General features: G+C 36.7%; 1 protein-coding gene and 1 pseudogene across 1 annotated transcript; one reads left to right on the top strand and one right to left on the bottom strand.

Moving 5' to 3' along the window:
- The window catches only part of LOC21401017, a 31,060-nt pseudogene extending 27,322 nt beyond the window's left edge, over positions 1-3,738 (top strand).
- A 2,270-nt stretch (positions 3,739-6,008) lies between these two features.
- LOC21401013 (protein STRUBBELIG-RECEPTOR FAMILY 2) lies at positions 6,009-17,083 on the bottom strand. Its single transcript, XM_024169590.1, has 16 exons — positions 16,987-17,083; positions 15,524-15,653; positions 15,356-15,427; positions 15,219-15,284; positions 15,048-15,119; positions 14,883-14,954; positions 14,211-14,282; positions 14,048-14,113; positions 13,884-13,949; positions 13,452-13,777; positions 7,724-7,995; positions 7,366-7,631; positions 7,112-7,259; positions 6,768-6,907; positions 6,530-6,686; positions 6,009-6,391 (listed from the first exon to the last, which is right to left on the bottom strand). The coding sequence occupies exons 1-16, from the start codon at positions 17,081-17,083 to the stop codon at positions 6,197-6,199; spliced, it is 2,217 nt and encodes a 738-aa protein (XP_024025358.1). The 3' UTR covers positions 6,009-6,196.
- Positions 17,084-17,277: the final 194 nt, after the last annotated feature.

Below are 17,277 nucleotides of genomic sequence, written 5' to 3'. Positions count from 1 at the left end.
CAGGGACTTGTTCAGATGTGCTAAACCTCTTTTGAAGGAACAATTCGTCTTTGCTGAAGAGACTGGTTTCAAATGGTCGTGCTGGGTTCTCACCAATTGAGACTAAATTTCCTCGACTTTTTAGGTCGTTAGATGGACGCGAAGGTTTCCAATCTGTTGGTCTTCTGCAATGATTGCACCAAGGTTGTCCTGTAATAGGAAGTTTGCCATCTGATCCTCCATTGTTGCCTGTAGCAGCAGCTTCTTGATTGGAGTTGACCTCGGTGGTCATTCCGTACTTTGTCATTTTAGGATTTAGGTTTCAAAGGAGGCTCTATACCATGTGGTTGTATGAAGGAATGAATTTTATTCTATACATTGAAGCCAAAGAGTACACGATTATATAATGAAGAGGCTGAAAACCTTACTCCACTAATCGGGGAACACAAATGTCAAACCTACCTAAAATACTCGCATTAAATGAGGAAACTAAATAAAAATGAGATTGGGTAATTTGCTACCCAAATCTCCTTATTCTAAGAAAATAAAACAGTAAACAAATCAGCTAACACATCTCTGAAAATCTGGGAAATAATCAAAGAATTTCCACAAATTCCAAAAGCACGTGAAGAGAAGGAAACTAAATATGCAGATCTCAAGTGCTTGCTAGGTTTCCGAACATTTACTTGTAGCCACGAGATGGTTAATTTTCTCAAGTGCTTGCTAGGTTTCAATTCAACTCGTGATGTAACATAAAAATATTGTGTAATAAGTCATGATGGTGGCTATGCTAGCTACTAGATAATTAGGGCGTTGATACTTTACTGTATAAATTGACAGCACATACTTGGCTTCTATTTTTCATGTGTTTTCTTTGTTATTTCTATAATTGTGACGTCAAAATATGTATTTAAGACATTTGTTTTCTTTCTATTGCAGGGTCGATTCCTCCATCACGTCGCAGGTCTCTCTTTATCTTGGCAACTTCAATGATTCTCTTTTCACTAAAAGCATACAATATAGTTTCCCTTGTTCATGTTGCCAAAGCAGCAATTAGAGATAAAATGGTATGTTATTTATTGCCTGTAACAGTTACGCTTGCATGGTTTTCATGGTTTACCTTGGAAGTCATTTTTTTTATAAGAAACTGGAAATTTATTAAATAAACAGAAAAAAAATACAAAAGGAAGATGGATGAGCTATCCACCCAAAAGAGAAAAGAACTAGAAGTACAAGACACAACAAGAAAACTGAACACCCTACAATAACTAACAAACACCAAATTACATCAAAATATCCTCCCAATAATGAAATCAAGGAATGAGGAAAATCCTTAAAGGAAGAATCTGTCGATGCCCACAAAGAAGCCAAAAAGTTTGCCTTCTCAAACAAATCTTCTTTAGACATCTTCTCTTCAAAAATTCTCTGGTTTCTTTCCAATCAGAGCTCCTAGGAGATAGCAGTGCTCATCGCCTTCCAAACCACTCGAGCTTTCCTTCCCCTTCTAAAACCAGCAGGTTTCTCCACCATAACGTCACTACACCGAGCAGGGGCCGCCCAAATAAGATCAGCAGCTCTAAACAATTTGCGCGCGCCTGAGGTATTGAGAAATAAATCGTCTGTAGTCTCATTATTTTCCTTGCACAAAATTCAATTAGGAGAAAGTGCGAGATGACGATGCCTTGGAAGTCATTTAATAAGCTCAAAAGTTTTTGCATGAGAAAGAGCTACTCTATTGCTTATGACGCAACTGATTGGCTAAATTAATTAACACTGCACTTGAGAGACAATATTTTGTTTGGAATTGGGGCAGCAGTGCTTTCATTTCCTGTAACTTGTAGTAATTAAACATCCCCAGTGCCATCTCAATTATGTTCTTAGTACTATTTGTGTTCTTTTATCAGGTTGATCCATTCTTACATTTAGTCGAAGATCGCGAGTTGCAGGCTGTCAACTGTGGATCTAAGGCAAATGCTTATGGATCTAAAGAAGATGATGGCTTGGCCAGGAAGTCGCTTTCAGAAATACAAATTACTGAAGATCAAACAAGGGAATTCTTTGCTTCTGAAATAGTAAAGAGCGTAGAAGACTTGTCAGATGTAAAGTTTCTACATGATAGTTTCCCGCCTTTCTGACTCCTTTAATAGTCAATTAATAAGCTCTTTGGAAATTTGAAATCTCAAGCAGAAAACAGTCTTACTTTTGAGTATTGTTGATTCTGTATTTGTTAACATTCAGTGGTCTCCTTTTGCAGTCCGAGTCATCGACTACAAGACAGAAACTTCTCATTGACTTCATTCCTGATGATGTTTGTCCCCTTGGGTCCCAGTTCTTGGATACTCCCGAAAAATTATATCAGGTTGATTTGAAAAGTAGTACATCTAAGGAGGTAATTCCTTCTCAACACTCAATAGTTTCTAATTCCTCCATTAATGCTTGGGAGAAAACTAAAAATCTTTTGTCAATATGCAGGCTGCTCCACTTTTTTCAATAGATAAGGATTCTTTTGCATATTCGTTTGATAGTCACAAAAATCATTCAGAATTTGCCATGGAAACTCCCAGTCTTTTGAGTGTGAACCAACTTTTGGAATCAGTATGTTAGCCAGCACCATCTCTTAGTTTAAATTGCGTTTGTAATACAAAGGATTTTAATTGTTTAATCATCAAGCTTGTTCCAGGGCGAGAATGCTCTTTGTTGCAACATTGTGATAACAGGCTTTTGTGTCTGCAGGTTTCTGAAACTACGCATTAAGTTGGAAGGGTTTCAGTCTCGACTGGACCTGACGTGCCTTACAAGGAAATGGCCCTGCACTGTGAAGCACTCCTTATGGGAAAGCAAAAGAAGATGTCTGGTTTAATAAGTGGCCATCAAAGACAAGAATGTTTGACGGACTTCTCATATCATAATCAAAATGATGAATCGAAAGCAATAATCTCCGCTTCCTATGTTGATGTTGGTTACCTTGAGGTACTACCCGCTCACACTTATATTCGTTCATGCGCATATCCACACATATGATTGTTATGTCCCTTAGAGTAGCATCATTGATGTCCTTTCAGCAGGCAGATATGATACAATTGATCTTAAAAACTCGCAATTTTTGGCTGTTGTGGTTATTGAAATCTTGCTTGATTTATATTATCTATGGGCTCTTGTAAAACTTTTGTGAACTTAAATGCAAATGCAGGTTAATAACTTCACCACCAATGCATGCAAACCTTCGGTTGGTCCTGCTCTTATGTTGTGCGCAACAGAATACCAGCATCATCCTCAGTTCTTCAAACTACCGGCATCAAGTCCGTATGATAACTTCCTAAAAGCAGCTGGTTGCTAAAAGAGTCCTTACTAGTGTGAAAATATGTATCTTGATTGATAGGAACTAGGCAGGAATCTGTCGGTAATCTAGCCACCCGTGGATTCTTCCAGCCTCAAAGACTCGCCAGATTTGTCGTAGAAACTATTCACATTTTTACTCATCTCCTTAGCTCCGCGTAAGAGACCGTCGCAGATCAAAGATCAGCTGAGTTTTTTGCTTTCCCTTTCTCTGGCTCCAATTCTTTCCATTCCCCCCCTTTTTTAAACACTATGAAAAGGAGTGCAAAGGAGTTGTTTCTACCATGTCTCCTTCTCACTCATCTTTAGGTTCTGTTGTGCTTCGGAGCTTCCATTGTCATTCGATCCGTTGATTATATAAAATTGTATTTATTTGTAGTTCCAGTGTTGTTGTGATGGTGAATGTAAAACATGAGAGTTGAATTGATCACACAATCAATGAATCTCTTGATTCTTCTATATAGCAGAGATGACTCTTCTTTATCACTAAAGAGCAATATCTCTAATGTTGCGTAATCGATTTATTATTGTTATTTTCCATTTTTAAGGGAAACGTCCCATTGTTGCTTTTATCAAATTGGGAACTTTTTCTTGTGGGATAAAACACTGCGATTTATTTGTCCATTAGTTGGGAAAAAAAAAAAAGAGAAAAATAGTTGGACTTTTCTGATGGAATTGGTTGTGAGTCATGTTTCCCATGGTAGAAATTTGTACGTAGATTGATGTTTTTGATGCCTTTTCATACTTTGAAATATATTTTCCCATAGGAAAAAGAAAATGATTCATTTCCCTTGTGAAGCAAAATGATTCATGCCTCTTGTGAAGCATCGGCCACAATTGTGTGGGTACATGAGGGAATATTTGCACAATCTCTTGGAGTTGCTGGAAATAAATTAGTCTAACCAATAAAACATAAATATTAGAGTATCTCTAATACAATACCCTAATGTGAAAATGACAAATAACATTTTATATGTAATGTTAGAACATCTACGATGTAATGCCAAATGAGTGTGTCAATGTCAAATTTCAGTATTTGAGTAGGAAACATTGTTCAATGTGATGTCATTCTTAGTGACAAATTTGACATACTTGGTAAGGAATTTAACACGAGATATAACACTTGCCAAATTTTGACATTTGAGTTTTATTGGTTTTATATATTTATCTTTTCGTTTAATAATAACAGTATAGATATTTTTAAATTATTTAAAATTTAAAAATTAAAAATTTTATCGCATTGGCGCAAATAGAAAAATAACATACTGAGTATGCTATTTTCACACATAGGTGTTGGAGATGGTCTTATTTTCAGTAATAAATTTGACATGCTATACTTAATATCAAAATTATCACCAAGTATAGTATATGTCAAATCTTAGCATTTAATTATTATTGGCCTTTTCATTTTATCATTACAATATTGTTATTTTTAAATTATTTAAAAATTATAAACTTACTTTTATAAATTACAAAGCTTCATAATTAATAGTTATACAAAAAAAAAAGCGCTAAACTTCTCACGTTACGATTTTAACAAAAAAAATAACACATTATTTATACGTGGTACATAATTTAGAAGTATTTTAGTAACCCCATTATCTTTAAATCAAATTTAAATTTAAGAGTATGTTTCACTACTCAAGTCTTAACTTGAGTTGTGTATATGAGAGAAAAATACTATAGTAAAAAAATTGAATTTAAATTTTTATGAGAGAAGATGTGAAGTAATAGAACTTGAGTTGTAAAATGAACATGACCTAAAAGTTTATTTAATTTAAGAATCTAAATGCTAAGGAACATTAAATAGACTAAAAAATCAAAAATAAAAAAAATCTTTCGCTCATCAAAGGAAAGGCCTTGGCGACGACTCCTTCGCGATCTTCTCTCTTAAGGTAATCTAGAGTTTCTGATTTCCTTCTCATTGCAATTTTCTTTTCAATCACTATATTTTGAGTTTAATCATTCAGAGGATGTTTGGTTTATATACTATTCAGAATCATGATTCATAACTATTCTCGTTTTACGTGTATTTTTTATGAGAGAAAAACACTGTAGAGAACCATAAATCATGATTCAGAATCAGGGACGAATATAGGAAACAAACGTCCCCTGAATAAAAGTGTCGATTGTGATCTTGGGTTTCTGTGGGGCTGATTGATTTGAAAGCTCTTAGGGTGCGTTTGGTAGATGGATCCAGAATCATGATTCTGGATCCTGGTTGAGAATCAGTGTTCGTTTATAGTAATTCTAAATCATGATTCAGAATCAGTGTTTGGTTTGGATGATTCTAAATCATAATTCAGAATTTGATGTGATGTTTTAAACTAGCTCAAATCATGATTCTAAAACCACCCCCTCTTGATTCAAGGTGATTCAAACTCATGATTTTAGAATCATGATTTGAACCCAAAATCATAAATTATGGTTCTAATTCTATAATCATGATCAAAATCACCCTAATTTAAAACCTTATACCAAACGAATCATAAATGGTCTATTTACAAGGACTGAAATACATTTGTGTAGTTACATTATTATAATGTGATTTTTTGCTACTTGTGAAATATTATAATGGTGTGTTACTGAATAATTTTTTTTAAAAAAATCACTTTCTATCAATGACGGACCGTGGATTTATTTATTAATAATGAACTCGATAAAATTGATTTTCAGTCCATCATTGGTCAACAATTTGTACACAAACCGTCTCCTTGGCAATCTTACTAAGCAAGTAAGATAGTTAAGCTGGCAAAACGATGTTTCTTGATCTACTGGGAAAACTAAGCTACAAACCAAGTCAAAAAGGTCACTTTTGCTGATTATAGAGAGCACCTTCGCAGTCAAGACTGTAGTATTAGATTTCCAGGTTATGTAGCTGTCAGTTAGCGGCTTCATCAACTGAAAAATTGCTCGGTGCAGGCGAGCCGACAAAGCGGGTGTTGGTCGAAAGGAAAGACTTCTCATCAAACTCAGCAACATCTGCTCCATTGCCTCTCTCCATATTTAGCTTTTGTATTAAACATTTAATTGATTCCACAACTTCAGACATTGGTGGTCTGAACTCCTTCACAGGCTGTTCAAGTTTCAGTAACACAGAGCGGTTAACGTTCGCTTATGGATGTTGTGTTCATTGTAACCAAAAACAACTTCCAAAATACTTAGAATAACCACAATAAAGATGAGAATCCGGTTGATGCTAAAACTGTTCTACCTGTATGCAGAGGGAAATAATGTCAGTGAAACGGGAGAGAATCCTGACAGAAAATGTCCTTCTAATGCCTGGATCGACCATCTGTTCCAAACTCTCGCTGTCGTGAAGCCGAGATGAAGCCCATTTAACCAGACATTGCTCTTCCCTTGCTCTTAAACTGTGTCAAAACATAGTGACAGTGAAGATAACAACTTAAGGATTTTGCTGAGAACTAAAAGACAATAGGCCAGAAGCGTACTTGTCGAAAGGTTTTCTTCCTGTTAATAGCTCCAAAAGCAACACTCCAAAGGCGTAGATGTCGCTCTTTCGATTATCAACTCCCGATTGACCATGTTCTGGCGCGATGTAGCCTGTGTCTCCAATAGCGATTTCGGATGCCTGTTTGTATCAGCAATCAACTATAATTAATTCTTACTCCATTTTGTCTATGACCAACGAGCATCATCTTGTCCGATTTTAGGAAAATTTAACCTAAAATCATAAACTATACATAAACTGTATAATCTGTGACAATAAAGGAAATCTAAGAAAACAAGGTCTATAATTTAGTTACAGACTGGATATTACTGTCAAAGTGTGTACCTTGATTTTGACTGTATTGCTAGTAAGTGGCTTCAAAATAGCAAGCCCACAGTCGCATACACGAGGCCTGAGTTCTTCATCAAGTAAGATATTAGCAGCTTTCAGGTTGCAGTGAGCAAGAGGAGGCGAGAACGTGGAGTGCAAATAGCTGATGTCATAGTTTTCGAAACAATAAAACAATCAAAAAACACTAAGGTGAATAAATAGACAATAGCAAAAACTAACAATTTTTCATTCAATGAGAACATGCTTACTCCAAAGCCTGAGCAACACCAAGTGCTATCTGGAGCCGGAGGCCCCAGGACAGAGACTTGTATTCGCTGCTGTGCAAAGCGACATCAAGAGACAAACTTCTGACATACTCGTATACCAGGAGATGTTGTCCATGCTCTACACAATAGCCAATAAGCTGTACAATATTTGGGTGCTTCAAACGTGAAACAGTCCAAACAACGTCCAAAAACTGCTCTTCCTCTTTGAAAGACAGCGTAACGGTGTTGATGTTCTTCACTGCCAAAACCTGAACAACATAGGAGAATTCTTATGACCTTTATCAGATTTTCTAATCATTCGTGGAAATAATATATGTATGAGAAAGGTCCAGTTTTATACTTGGCCATCTGGAAACTCAGCTTTGTAAACGGAGCCTAGAGATCCTTCACCAATAAGATTTGGTTCACTAAAGCTGCTTGTAGCAGATTGAAGATCTGCTATAGTGTAGACTTTTGCTTTCATTGGGAACCCGTACTTCCTGGCGAAACTTGTTCTTCTGGACGTCTTCTCAACTCTGCTATGGTAAATGGGAGGCATCCTCTTTGGACCGAGAATGGGTGACCTGAAAGTCAAGACTTTCGGGCTTCGTTCTGTTGTGGTAGGAGAACTACCTAGAGATACAATCAAGAAATATTGAAACGACACATGATAATGAAGAGGTGGAAAAAGAAACTATTCTTAAATAAAACATGCGTGATTAAGGCCCATTTTCTTGTCCCGTCATCAAGTTTATCTTAAAACTAAGAAGGCTTGGCTGATGCGAAGAAGAGACTGTAGACAAGAAAGTTCATCTATTTCTAATAACCAGACACTCGGGACATTATACTATCATGGTGTAAAAGACGTTAATGTTCTTTGGATGCAGGGGACTATTAACAGTCTTCAGCTATAATTTGGAGAAGGTTAGTTCTTAAAAATAATAGTCTTGTAGGAAATCAGAAGATTTTATCTTTTCAGTTTTTGAATTAAAGAGCCAAAACTAAGAATCAGAAGATTTTATCTTTTCAGTTTTTGAATTAAAGAGCCAAATCCCTTACTTTGGGATTAGGATCCTAGGAGATAGGGAATTCCGGTTTTTCTAGATAAACACCGGATCTAGATAGATTTAGATAAGATAAGAGCTTATTTGAATTTCTATGAGTTGTCAAGGGTACTTGGTATCCTATAAATTAGGTTTACGTTACACTAATAATAATAAGAGAAAAAAGGAAGTTTTTCCCTTCAAAACCTACATGGTATCAGAGCCTTAGGGTTCTAATCTTAGGGCAGACTGGCAAAAACAGCCATGACAGGCGAACACAGAGCCCAAACCTCATCTGAGGTAACCTCTGAAAACAGCCTAGATAGCTCCCCTGTTACCGGTGTTGACAGTATAACAACCGGTACATCCCTACAGATTTCCATTCCAAAATTTAATGGAAAAAACTACCTTGAGTGGTCCCAATCGGTGAAGCTTGTGCTTGATGGCAGAGGAAAATTAGGGTTTCTTACCTGGGAAGAAAAACAACCCCAGGAGAAAGATTCTGGCTTTAAAAGATGGAGGTCAGAAAATTCTTTGGTGACAGCATGGTTACTAAACACCATGGAAACATCAATTGCAAAACCCAACATGTTCCTACCAACCGCCAAGGCTGTGTGGGACTCAATTCGGCAGACCTACTCTGATTTGGAAAATTCTTCACAGATCTTTGAATTGAAATCAAAACTGTGGAAATCCAAACAAGGAGACCGTGAGATCACAGTATACTACAATGAGATGGTAGCCCTTTGGCAGGAATTGGATCGATGCTATGATGATGAATGGGAGAATCCGAATGATTGTGCAAGGTATATGAAGAATGAAGAGAATAATCGTGTCTACGTGTTTCTTGCTGGAGTTAATCGAAGTCTAGATGAGGTAAAGGGAAGGATTCTTGGTCGAAAACCCCTGCCCTCTATCCGAGAAGTTTTTTCAGAAATACGACAAGAAGAAAATAGGAGAAGAATCATGTTGAACAGCACAGCACCAACTCCAGAACCTGAGAATTCCGCTCTAGTCTCCCGCAACTCAGGAGGATCCGACATAGAAGGTGAACGGAAAAAAACGCCCGTGGTGTGATCATTGTCGGAAACCATGGCACACTAAGGAGACATGCTGAAAACTTCATGGAAAACCAGCAAATCTCAAGAAAAAACCAGAGGGGAATGGCAGGGCGTTCAAGACTACTACGGAAGACTCTCAAGAGCAGTCCACTGACTCGGAAGTGTTACCTTTCACTAAGGAACAATTAGAACATCTATATAAACTCTTTAAATCTCCACAATTTACTGTCAATCCTTCATGCTCACTTGCAACCCAAGGTAATTCGTATGTCACAGCCCTTTCTAGTCTAGGTTCTTTCTCTTCTAGTCCATGGATTATAGACTCTGGAGCAACAGATCATATGACAAACTGCTCACATCTCTTCTCGTCCTATAGTCCTTGTGCAGGAAACAGGAAAATTAAAATTGCTGATGGATCTTTTTCGGCAATAGCCGGGATTGGTTCAATCAAAGTTTCCTCTCTCGTAACTCTTAATAATGTGCTTCATGTCCCAAAATTGTATGTAACCTCTTATCTATTAGTAAGATAGCACAAGATCTTAAGTGTCAAGCTAATTTTTATCCAACTCATTGTGAGTTTCAGGAACTAGCCTCGGGGAGGATGATTGGCAATGCTAGGGAAAATGGAGGACTCTACTTTTTTGAAGAAGGACCCACTCCGAGTAAACCAGTCCAAAGTTCATGTTTTGAAGCTATGTCTCTTTCTAGGAATCATGAAATTATGTTATGGCATTATAGACTTGGTCATCCAAGCTTTTATTATTTAAAACGTTTGTTTCCATCTTTATTTCTCAATAAGAATCCTTCTTCATTTCAGTGTGAAATTTGTATTTTTGCAAAACAACATCGATCTACTTACTCTCCACAACCATACAAACCCACTAAACCTTTTTCCCTAATCCATAGTGATGTTTGGGGCCCCTCATGAACTTCTACTCTTTTCGGGAAAAGATGGTTTGTCACATTTATAGATGACCACACTAGAGTAAGTTGGGTTTATTTGTTGAAAGAAAAAACAGAAGTTGAAGGAGTTTTCAAAAACTTTTACACTATGGTACAAACTCAATTTAATGGAAATATTCAAGTCTTTAGAAGTGATAATGGAAAGGAGTTTTTTAATAGTGTTTTGGGGAATTTTTTTTACTGAAAAGGGGATTATTCACCAAAGTTCATGTAATGACACCCCTCAACAAAATGGAGTAGCTAAGAGAAAAAATAAACACCTTCTAGAAGTTGCAAGAGCCTTACTTTTCACACATAATGTTCCAAAATATCTTTGGGGTGATGCCATTCTCACAGCTACCTATCTCATAATCGGATGCCCTCAAAAATTCTAGATTTTCAAACTCCTTTGCAAATCTTCTCAAAAACCTTTCCATTCTCTAGGGTCTTATCAGACTTGCCTATTAAACACTTTGGATGCATTGTTTTTGTTCACAACACTGATCAAAACCGAAGTAAACTAGATCCTAGAGCCAAAAAATGTGTCTTTGTAGGCTATGCTCCAACAAAAAAGGGATATAAATGCTATGACCCTATTTCGAAAAAATTGTTTGTCTCTATGGATGTCACTTTCTTTGAAACACAACCGTTTTTCAAGTCTCCTCTTCAGGGGGAGAAAAATAGTGAAGATCCAACTTGGGATAAAATAGAACACTTGGTGACTGAAGTTCCTTTCCAGCCTGAACAGAATTTGATTTCAGAATCTGGTTCTAAACAGTCACCAACAAACTCGGTTTTAACTCAAAACCAGGAAGACCAAAGTCTCATTCCAGCAGAAAATAATGGTCCTTTAGAAGGAGATGCAAATAAAAGGAAATTTGGACTGGTTTACTCCCAAAAGAACTTGACTCATGGAAGGGAGTCTGAAATTTTCCAGCAAAGCTGAAACTCCAACCCGAGGCAGGACCAAAATCTTGTGAATGCCTCTTCTCCCATCCAAGATTATCCAGGTATCTCTCCTCCCTCAAACTCCATTCCCGGAGAAACAACTCTCAATAACCTCCCAATTGCTGTCCGAAAAGGGGTTAGATCATGTACTAAGTATCCAATGTCCAAATTTGTGTCCTATGAAAAATTGTCCCCAATGTTTTCTTCCTTCACTACTCAACTCTCACTTGTGGAAATTCCAAAGAATGTTCAAGATGCTTTACAGGTCCCTGAGTGGAAGGAGGCAGTTCTAGAGGAAATGAGGGCTCTCAAGAAGAACAATACTTGGAGGATGGTTGACCTACCGAAGGATAAGAAGACTGTGAGCTGCAAATTGGTGTTCACAGTAAAATACAAGTCAGATGGATCTCTGGAAAGATATAAGGCTCGTTTGGTTGCAAAGGGCTTCACTCAAACATATGGAATCGACTACATGGAAACTTTTGCTCCAGTAGCAAAACTTAATACTGTTAGAGTACTTCTCTCATTGGCAGCAAACCTGGATTGGCCACTACAGCAACTAGATGTCAAGAATGCTTTTTTGAATGGTGATTTGGAAGAAGAGGTGTACATGGATGCCCCACCAGGTTTTGACAGAGAGTTTGGCTCTAAGGTGTGCAGATTGATGAAGTCACTATATGGTTTGAAGCAGTCACCGAGGGTGTGGTTTGAGAAATTTACTTGCTCAGTAAAAAGGCAGGGTTATACACAGGCTCAAACGGATCACACAATGTTCTTCAAGCACTCACCAAGCAGAAGAATTACCATCCTAATTGTCTATGTTGATGACATTATCTTGACAGGGGATGACCCGGTAGAGATGCACAGCTTAAAAAAGAATTTAGCTACAGAATTTGAGATCAAAGACTTGGGCTCCCTCAAATATTTCCTTGGGATGGAGGTGGCAAGGTCAAAGAAAGGAATTGTTATAAGTCAACGGAAGTATGTGTTAGACCTACTGAATGAGACAAGTATGAGTGGATGTAAACCGGTAGATACACCGGTGGACCCCAATGTTAAGCTCAACAACAGTGGGGAAGGAGATCCAGTGGACACAACAAGATATCAAAAGTTAGTAGGTAAACTAATCTACTTATCTCATACGAGACCAGACATAGCATTCTAAAATACTTGAAGAATTCTCCTGGGAGAGGTCTAATTTTTAGAAAGAACACTCAACGAGGGATTGAAATCTACACTGATGCAGACTGGGCTGGATCCTCCACAGATAGGAGATCAACAACAGGATATTGTTCCTATGTATGGGGTAATTTAGTTACTTGGAGGAGTAAGAAGCAAAGTGTAGTAGCAAGGAGCAGTGCCAAGGCAGAGTATAGAGCAATGGCTAATGGTGTGTGTGAACTACTGTGGTTACAACGGGTGTTGAATGAATTAAAGTTGCTGATAGAAGCTCCTATGAAGTTATACTGTGACAACAAAGCTGCAATCAGCATTGCCAACAACCCTGTGCAACATGATAGAACCAAACATGTTGAAGTTGATCGGCATTTCATCAAGGAAAAGCTCGAAGGAGGTTTGATCTGCATGCCATTCGTTCCAACAGTACAACAAACAGCAGATATCTTCACGAAGGGATTGTTCAAGTCGACTTTTGATTTTTTTGTTAGCAAGTTAGGTTTGCATGATATCTATGCACCAACTTGAGGGGGAGTGTAGGAAATCAGAAGATTTTATCTTTTCAGTTTTTGAATTAAAGAGCCAAATCCCTTAGTTTGGGATTAGGATCCTAGGAGATAGGGAATTCCGGTTTTTCTAGATAAACACCGGATCTAGATAGATTTAGATAAGATAAGAGCTTATTTGAATTTCTATGAGTTGTCAAGGGTACTTGGTATCCTATAACTTAGGTTTACGTTACACTAATAATAATAAGAAAAAAAAGGAAGTTTTTCCATTCAAAACCTACAAGTCTATATAAGATCTTCAGAAAAATCCTGTGAACTTCAATTCAAGGAGGATGTACACTTTGCTTAAACATCAACCTTTAGCCTAATACAGATGTAATTGCCCAGTGCAAAATCAGAAAAGAGATTACCTCTGGCTGTACTGATTGGAAGAGACTGCATTGGGATGTTGTTGCAACCCAAGTTTTGAAGCTTTCGTGTGCGGTAGTGATGGAGACGAACGGAAATATAGATTGCAACACATGAAACCAGTAGAGTTCCTCCACCAACTGTAAAAGCTATTCCTCCAGGACCCATTTTTTTCTTCTTGGAGTCATATCTTTCAATAACAGGATTGCTCTCAATCGCACTTGACTGTGTTCTTGGGGGGCTTCTGATATTCTGTTCAATGGGCACTGTTTCTAGAGGGAAATCCCAGGGTGGCGAATTACCTGCATGAAACTTGTTCCCTCCAATCCTAATAATAGTAGAAGAGGAAAAGTAGTCAATCTAAGGAGTCTTGAATTTTGATTGTGTAATTCATTTAAGCAAAGAAGAGATAGCAAGAAGAGATTTCTCCTTACCATAGGTTTGGAATGGACTGAAAATGTTTAGGAATGATGCCACTGAAATAATTGTTCTGGATGTTCCGGACAACATATATACATATATATATATATATATATTATCAAGCAATCAAAGGACGGATAAAAAAGATGCCACAAAAGAAGCTAAGGAGAACCCTTACAAGTCAATTAGTGGAAGCTCAGATAGATATGTGACTGATCCAGTGAAATTGTTATTCTGCAAATATCTGCACAGGACATTCGCATTCACATAACACGTGATCATGATTCCAGGAAGATAGATATATGACAAAAGAGACACATAAGCAGGTAGGTAAAACTCACAATCCAGTAAGATTTTTCAGGGATCCAAACGAACTCGGTAAATCTCCAGCAAAATTGTTATAGGACAAGTCCCTGGAGTAAAAAAAAAAAAATGCCATGACACTTGATACTGCAGTTCCAATACTATCACTCTTACAAATTATAGTCTGAGATTGAATCAGTATAAATGCAGTGTTGCCAAGAAGCTGCAATTCACTTAAGTGGAGTAAATCTAACCAAAATTCTTCAGAGGAGTGATTGTAGTTTTGCTTGGTATGGCTCTCCATTAGCTCGTGTTTGTTTTAACTGACAAACCTAAATCTAAAGAGTCTAGGCATACTTAACAACTTAGAAATTATCTTTTGATATTTCAAAATTAGCACAAACACTGAAAAGATGTTCTGATCCATATAAGACGAATACAAATTATCATCATAATGATTAAGAAATCAGTAAACTTGTCGTGTTTCTAAACGATCTAAATAAAGTTCTTTCATCACTGGAAATGCGGGTTGCGGTGGACTTAACTTACATGTATCTTGAGTCTGGTATTTAAGAGGGTAGCCTACTAAAAAAGACTAGAAAGTTTTGTCAACTATTGGCTTGTTTATACTTTATGGCACTTATAATTTTGTCCTCTTCAAAGTGCAAATGAAAAATATAAAAACTAGGTGAAACAAGGAAAGAACATACATCTCTCTAAGATTCCCCATGCCAGTAAACAGATTGCCAATATATCCCGATAAAGAATTGTGGCTTAAGTTCCTGTATGAGAACAATTATAAGTTACAAGACTGTTAAACACAGAGAGAGAGAGAGAGAGAGAGAGAGTAATAGGTTGCTATTAGAGAAACTCACAAATGTCGGAGATGTTTCATGTTAGACAAAGAGTCGGGAATACTATGAGTCAAGTTATTGCACGCCAAGTTTCTACATCATGAAAAGGAAAAGATTTTAGTTAGAACTAGAGAATGTATTTGGATGACAATAGTGTATAATACAGAGTTAAAGCATGTTATTAAACTTTACATATGAGTGGCATTGGGGGGTAATCCATCTGGAATTGGACCCCAAATGTTGTTGAAGCTAAGGTCCCTGCAAAAAGGAATCCAAGTCATATAATAAATATTACAAAACAAGATTGAGCAAATAGCAGATTCACTTACATCTGCTTCAAGTTATGGAGATTTGAGAGGTGGTGTCCGAGATTTCCGGTCAGGTTCAATCCACGAAGTCTACTGCAGGAAAAAAAAAAATTTGAAGAGATATATTTTGGCACACAAGTTATATTTCCGAGGCCCCAAAAAAAAAGGGTAAAGAGATATGTTGGTTACAGGTATATAACAGATGAGCCAAAACATGACACTCCCATCCATGATTCCTCACAAGGATCTCCACTCTCCATTCTCCACCCCTTTAAGGGTGGAAAATTTAGGTTCCAATATAGATCCTGAAGAGCTATGACTGCATAGTCAAATAAACAAGCTTAGTGGGAAGCTGTAACATTCATAAAGAAAACACTTAGGCCTCATTCATTTTGCTCGTTGAGTTGAGAATTTGAGTTAAAAAGTGAATTTATGTGAGAGAAAATACTATAGCAGAAAAGGCTGAATTTGAATTTTTTTGTGAGAGATAGCAATTTGAGTTGTGATTCGAAACGAAGCCTTAATCATACTGAAATGGTGATTTCTGATTACATAAAAACATTGGTTATGAATCTTGTTTAACATTCTTAATCAAGTTAGGTTGATCCTTGGTGCTAGTAGATATTACTGGCAAAGCAAAGCCCCCACTATCTAAAACGAAAGTCCTCCCTGAAACTATAAGGAAAACGACATTTATGTACAAAAAAAAAAAACGACTTTAAATTGAAAACGGCATAATTGAAGAAACCACATTAATTTGAAAAAAAAAAAAATCGCATGAAAGTGAAAATAATTTCAATTCAGAAGCGACATCCATCTTCAAGACAAACATAGGTTCCCAAAACGGCGTTAAAGTGGAAACAACATTAAAGTGAAACAACATAAATTTGAAATACATACATCATAAATTTGAAAGATGGCATTAACATCATTCAACTGAGAAGACATTAAAAAGTTAAAACACATCATGTGTTTAAAAAACGATATAAATCCTAAGAACAACTCTTGTTACAAACGTAGTAAGAACACGTTAAATTAGAAAACGAAAGTTTCCAATATCAGATATGACGTTGGGACGACACTGGTTTATAAATACGACACTGATCCTAAAAACGATATTGAATTGGTTTATAACAATAATCTTGAAAACCACATAACTTGGAAAATCACATTAGTTTTATAAACGATTCAACTTGAAAAACCAAATCAAATCTAAAAAACATTAGTCGTAAGAACAATCCTCATAGAACTCCTATTAATAAAAAAATAAAATAAATAAATAAAAACCACTCTAAAAAAAGATAGTTGAAAATCTTGATACTTACCTCCAAAAGATTATTATTTAAAATAAAAATAAAAATAAAAAAGAAAGAAAGAAATAGACGACCAAATATGTGGCAGCGTTTTCAGAGGAAATAATTAGTGCGGAAAAAAAAAAAAAAAAGGTTCCGTCCTTTTCTGTTTGGTGACTGAGAAAAACTGATTACACATTATTCAAAACTTAAAGGTTCATCAGACTTTTCGTTCAAAACATTGCAAATATTTTTCTCTCTCGTTCTCTTGCACCTTCTCAGCAACCAAACAGAGTATAACGCGGCAAACACACGGAAGAGTTCAAGAAACAAGAAAGAAATCAAATCTATCGGAGTTACCGTCTTGTACATCGGTAAACGCCCAAGTTTGCGAAGCCGGAATTGCCAAGAAGATCATAACACTCAACCATGCACAAATCCCGATCCGTTTTCCCATTTTCTCGAGAATCAAACAGCTTATTCAGCTCCTTATTCTCTCTGCGAAAGACCGAGAAACACGTTAGACAATCAGTCTTGCGCTCACTTCCCGAGGAAAGAAAAAAATGCGAGAGAACGAACAAGAGAAAAGAAAGAAGAAAAGTTTAGCAAGATCCTACTATATATTTTCTCTCACTTTCCTGCCTTTTCTCG

Source organism: Morus notabilis, unplaced genomic scaffold (genome assembly GCF_000414095.1).
Source record: "Morus notabilis unplaced genomic scaffold, ASM41409v2 Scaffold989, whole genome shotgun sequence".
In the NCBI taxonomy this organism is placed as follows: Eukaryota; Viridiplantae; Streptophyta; class Magnoliopsida; order Rosales; family Moraceae; genus Morus; species Morus notabilis.
The sequence above is the reverse complement of the archived record's forward strand: the minus strand, read 5'-3'. Positions and strand labels throughout refer to the sequence as shown.

Bases quoted from the DNA above. Each gene is read 5' to 3' on its own strand.
- LOC21401013 (XM_024169590.1), bottom strand. From the start codon at position 17,083: ATGGGAAAACGGATCGGGATTTGTGCATGGTTGAGTGTTATGATCTTC. The intron at 13,950-14,047 runs GTAAGGGTTCTC...ATATGTTGTCCG, and splicing joins GAGCTTCCACTAATTGACTT to GAACATCCAGAACAATTATT. The intron at 7,632-7,723 runs GTATAAAACTGG...TATGTTGTTCAG, and splicing joins CTGAGTTTCCAGATGGCCAA to GTTTTGGCAGTGAAGAACAT.